Source organism: Salvelinus namaycush, chromosome 22 (genome assembly GCF_016432855.1).
Source record: "Salvelinus namaycush isolate Seneca chromosome 22, SaNama_1.0, whole genome shotgun sequence".
Taxonomy (NCBI): Eukaryota; Metazoa; Chordata; class Actinopteri; order Salmoniformes; family Salmonidae; genus Salvelinus; species Salvelinus namaycush.
In genome coordinates this window covers 34,294,255-34,300,254 of record NC_052328.1, presented here as the reverse complement: position 1 = coordinate 34,300,254, position 6,000 = coordinate 34,294,255, and the positions used below count along the sequence as shown (strand labels likewise).

At 45.8% G+C, this 6,000-nt stretch overlaps 1 protein-coding gene across 1 annotated transcript in view; it reads left to right on the top strand.

Moving 5' to 3' along the window:
• Positions 1 to 416: 416 nt before the first annotated feature.
• Positions 417 to 6,000, top strand: part of LOC120017857 (exocyst complex component 6-like) — a 63,482-nt gene continuing 57,898 nt past the window's right edge. The window contains exon 1 of the mRNA XM_038960820.1: positions 417 to 514. Coding sequence (XP_038816748.1) covers positions 417 to 514 — 98 coding nt within the window. The remainder of the gene's footprint in view (positions 515 to 6,000) is intronic.

Here is a 6,000-nt window from a genome sequence, read left to right as displayed (position 1 = left end):
ATTCATAATAGCTAATTGTGATTTACAATCAATTTGTTTTTATTCTCACCAGGAAACAATTATCTGTACAAATAGCTACGGTACTTTTGCAATTGAACAATGGCAGTGCAGTTTTAAATGAGATGTAGCATGGACAGAATGCTAGTTGGTGGCGGTGCTCATTCTGTTACTATTAATAGCAATGTATAAGTAGGGACTATTCATTCATAGATCCCCCTCTACTGATCTAAGGTCAGTTAACTGTATAGATGAATAAATCAGATTTTACACTGATGGGTAGGATATTAGCAGGGTAAACATGTCACTACGACATCACACACAGGTATCGTTACGCCCCTTATCGACCGAGTCCGGTACTGACCCGTTTCCCCGCAGTGGCACCGTCACCGCTCGACACTGTGATGATTACCAGCAACATGGCGGAAAATGAATCCGTGGAGTGTATAACCGAGCACGAACGCATTTTGCAAGAAATTGAGAGCACCGACACCGCTTGTGTCGGTCCGACACTTCGGTACGGAAATACATTTTCTTTAAAATATATATTTTATTATCTCATCGTTGGTGGTGAAGTAGAACAGTAGATTGAAAGACCTTTTGTTAGCATCCAATTCCAAGCCAGCTAACGTCAGTTAGCTACATATCTTACAGACCGTTGTTCCTATGCCACTGTGAGAAGGGTCGGCTAGCTTTAAGCAACCCGGTGTTTACACGTCAAGCATCATGTTCATATGTCATGTGTTGTAACGTTTATATGAGGGTTGTAATGTAGGGTGACATGTCACAACTGTAAATATCAATAAGTGGGTGTGGCTCGTTATGCCCAAGGTTGTTAGCTAGCTAGTTGGCCAGCTAGCAGGTTAGCTAGTTAGTTGTATTAGCAGGCCACTAACTAGCTTCATTTGATAATACGGAGTCTTGTTTATATGAATGTGGTCTTAAAACGTCACCGCCGTTGTCAGGTTACTGTATAGTTAGCTTGGTAAATAGCTAGCAAACAAACTGGGGCACGTATTACTCACATAACTAACCTTACAGCCGTAGCTAAATGTATCATTAACTAGATAAGTAGCTAGTTAACGTTACATCCATAGCAATATTTATCATTAACTAAATAGCTAGCTAGTTAACGTTACAGCATAGTTATATTTATCATTAGCTATGTAGCTAGCTAACGTTACATCCATAGCAATATTTATCATTAACTAAGTAGCTAGCTAGTTAACGTTACAGCCATAGTTATATTTATCATAAGCTATGTAGCTAGCTAGTTAACGTTACAGTATAGCAATATTTATCATAAGCTATGTAGCTAGTTAACGTTACAGCATAGTTATATTTATCATTAGCTATGTAGCTAGCCAACGTTGCAGCCATAGTTATATTTATCATAAGCTATGTAGCTAGCTAGTTAACGTTACAGTATAGCAATATTTATCATTAGCTATGTAGCTAGCTAACGTTTAGTTTACAATCCATAATGCAATCAAGTCATCGGCTAGCTGTCTATTCAGCAGAAAAGGATCCTAATATAGTTAGCTACTAGTTAGCCATGACTAACTAGATACTCCACATCAAAAACAGCTGGGACCAAATACAGTGTATTGTAGCATGGGGTGGATTTGAATGAATGACACCCCTCCAGCCCCATCCCTCCAGAACAGAAATAAAGCCTGCCAGCAGCATACCAGCCAGCCAGAGGGGAGAGTGGCCTGTTATAGACCAATAAGGAGCCTAACTTTACTCCATATAGTCCATACCAGCCAACCAGAGGGGAGAGTGGCCTGTTATAGACCAATAAGGAGCCTACCTTTACTCCATATAGTCCATACCAGCCAACCAGAGGGGAAAGTGGCCTGTTATAGACCAATAAGGAGCCTAACTTTACTCCATATAGTCCATACTAGCCAACCAGAGGGGAAAGCGGTGTGGCCTGTTATAGACCAATAAGGAGCCTAACTTTACTCCATATAGTCCATACCAGCAAACCGGAGGTGAGAGTGGCCTGTTATAGACCAATAAGGAGCCTAACTTTACTCCATATAGTCCATACCAGCCAACCAGAGGGGAAAGTGGCCTGTTATAGACCAATAAGGAGCCTAACTTTACTCCATATAGTCCATACCAGCCAACCAGAGGGGAAAGTGGTGTGGCCTGTTATAGACCAATAAGGAGCCTAACTTTACTCCATATAGTCCATACTAGCCAACCAGAGGGGAAAGCGGTGTGGCCTGTTATAGACCGATAAGGAGCCTAACTTTAGTCCATACCAGCCAACCAGAGGGGAAAGCGGTGTGGCCTGTTATAGACCAATAAGGAGCCTAACTTTACTCCATATAGTCCAAGGATCTTACATGTTCTGTTTTAAGAGCTAATTGGTTCTGGAAGCCAAAACAGCCAAATACTCCCATCTAAAGGTGACTTGATTCTCAAATTAGGGTACGGTTCTAGAAACATAAATTCCTCTACTTTCAAATCACAATCAAAATCATTTCACAAACTGGTTTCAAACATAGTTTTGCAGTTGACAGTATTTGTCAGTGATAACACATTTGTTGGGGTCCGTGTCTTCTGTGTACACACAGGTGTTAGGAGAAGCAGATGGCTAATTAGCACAGGTAGTCCACTCTGTCTTCCATCTGTTTTCCGTAAGCACGCGCTGTAACATGGAGATATGACTGTGTGGGAACGCTAACCCTAAAAAGGTGTTTATGAAATTAACCTTTAAAAAAAAAATATATATATTATTTCTTGCAGATGTGGATAGTCTGTATGCTTCCAAAACCGTACTGCAAGTGATACGTTCAGACTGAGAGTCGGAGCTCTTTGCAAAACTCCCCCGTACAGAAAACTCTTATGTCATGTAATGGAACTGAGAGTCATAATCAATGGCTTGGCCTGTTATGGCCTGTTATGGCCTCACATGCCTGTTATGGCCTCACATGCCTGTTATGGCCTTACATGCCTGTTATGGCCTCACATGCCTGTTATGGCCTCACATGCCTGTTATGGCCTTACATGCCTGTTATGGCCTCACATGCCTGTTATGGCCTTACATGCCTGTTATGGCCTCACATGCCTGTTATGGCTTGTTATGGCCTGTTATGGCCTCACATGCCTGTTATGGCCTGTTATGGCCTTACATGCCTGTTATGGCCTGTTATGGCCTCACATGCCTGTTATGGCCTCACATGCCTGTTATGGCCTGTTATGGCCTGTTATGGCCTCACATGCCTGTTATGGCCTGTTATGGCCTCACATGCCTGTTATGGCCTGTTATGGCCTGTTATGGCCTCACATGCCTGTTATGGCCTCACATGCCTGTTATGGCCTGTTATGGCCTCACATGCCTGTTATGGCCTCACATGCCTGTTATGGCCTGTTATGGCCTGTTATGGCCTGTTATGGCCTCACATGCCTGTTATGGCCTCACATGCCTGTTATGGCCTCACATGCCTGTTATGGCCTCACATGCCTGTTATGGCCTCACATGCCTGTTATGGCCTCACATGCCTGTTATGGCCTCACATGCCTGTTATGGCCTCACATGCCTGTTATGGCCTCACATGCCTGTTATGGCCTCACATGCCTGTTATGGCCTTACATGCCTGTTATGGCCTTACATGCCTGTTATGGCCTCACATGCCTGTTATGGCCTCACATGCCTGTTATGGCCTTACATGCCTGTTATGGCCTGTTATGGCCTTACATGCCTGTTATGGCCTGTTAGGCATGTAAGGCCATAACAGGCCATGTTATGGCCTGTTATGGCCTTACATGCCTGTTATGGCCTCACATGCCTGTTATGACCTGTTATGACCTGTTATGACCTGTTATGGCATGTAAGGCCATGTTATGGCCATGTTATGGCCATGTTATGGCCTGTTATGGCCTTACATGCCTGTTATGGCCTTACATGCCTGTTATGGCCTTACATGCCTGTTATGGCCTGTTAGGCATGTAAGGCCATAACAGGCCATGTTATGGCCATGTTATGGCCTGTTATGGCCTGTTATGGCCTCACATGCCTGTTATGGCCTCACATGCCTGTTATGGCCTGTTATGGCCTGTTATGGCCTGTTATGGCCTCACATGCCTGTTATGGCCTGTTATGGCCTGTTATGGCCTGTTATGGCCTCACATGCCTGTTATGGCCTCACATGCCTGTTATGGCCTTACATGCCTGTTATGGCCTCACATGCCTGTTATGACCTGTTATGACCTGTTATGACCTGTTATGGCATGTAAGGCCATGTTATGGCCATGTTATGGCCATGTTATGGCCTGTTATGGCCTTACATGCCTGTTATGGCCTTACATGCCTGTTATGGCCTTACATGCCTGTTATGGCCTGTTAGGCATGTAAGGCCATAACAGGCCATGTTATGGCCATGTTATGGCCTGTTATGGCCTCACATGCCTGTTATGGCCTCACATGCCTGTTATGGCCTGTTATGGCCTGTTATGGCCTGTTATGGCCTCACATGCCTGTTATGGCCTGTTATGGCCTGTTATGGCCTGTTATGGCCTCACATGCCTGTTATGGCCTCACATGCCTGTTATGGCCTCACATGCCTGTTATGGCCTTACATGCCTGTTATGGCCTCACATGCCTGTTATGGCCTCACATGCCTGTTATGGCCTCACATGCCTGTTATGGCCTCACATGCCTGTTATGGCCTTACATGCCTGTTATGGCCTTACATGCCTGTTATGGCCTGTTATGGCCTTACATGCCTGTTATGGCCTGTTAGGCATGTAAGGCCATAACAGGCCATGTTATGGCCATGTTATGGCCATGTTATGGCCTGTTATGGCCTGTTATGGCCTCACATGCCTGTTATGGCCTCACATGCCTGTTATGGCCTGTTATGGCCTCACATGCCTGTTATGGCCTGTTATGGCCTCACATGCCTGTTATGGCCTGTTATGGCCTGGGGCCACTTATCTACTCTGTCATTGCTGCTTCTGTCAAAACTATGACAGGTATGTTTCCTTGTTCAGCCAGTTTCAGCCTGGATATTGTATTGTCTCTGAGGTATAGAGGTTAGGCTACTTCCTAGTTGCGTGTCAGTTTACAGTTAACACTGGTCATAATACATCACTTATACTTGGTTCATCATAGCGTTGGGAGCTTAACATTCCTGCTTTAGACCGGCACTGTGCAATACATTGAGTTGGCCAGAAAGTCATTTCACTGTACTTGTTCATGTGACATTACAACTTGGAAACATTGCAGTAGTGCCTAAAAGTGTGTTAATGATTTTCAGTTCAAAGGGCAAACAAGGTGTGTTCATATTGTTAGGAAGTTGACCTTCAGTCTTCCTCTTATTGAAGTGTGTGTGTGTGTGTGTGTGTGTGTGTGTGTGTGTGTGTGTGTGTGTGTGTGTGTGTGTGTGTGTGTGTCCAGTGCCGACAACATCAAGGCTCATTGTTTTGTCCATCCTGCCTGTCGTCTGTTTGAATCGGTCAGTCGTCCTTTGGTTATCAGACTTCCTCAGTCCATCCTGATCTGCTTTCCAAATGACCCCCTATGCAGTGCACTAGGACCCATAGGGCTCTGGTCTAAAGTAGTGCACTATGTAGGGAATAGGGCTCTGGTCTAAAGTAGTGCACTATGTAGGGAATAGGGCTCTGGTCTAACGTGGTGCACTATATAGGGAATAGGGCTGTAGTATAAAGTAGTACACTATATAGGGCTGGACTGTGGTGCTGGCTGGGGGGCTGGACTGTGGTGCTGGCTGGGGGGCTGGATTGTGGTGCTGGCTGGAGGGCTGGACTGTGGTGCTGGGTTGTGGTGCTGGGTTGTGGTGCTGGGTTGTGGTGCTGGGTTGTGGTGCTGGCTGGAGGGCTGGGGGCTGGACTGTGTCGCTGGCAGGAGGGCTGGACTGTGGTGCTGGGCTGTGGTGCTGGGAGCTGGGCTGTGGCGCTGGGGGCTGGGCTGTGGCGCTTGGGGGCTGGACTGTGTCGCTGGCAGGAGGGCTGGGGGCTGGACTGTGA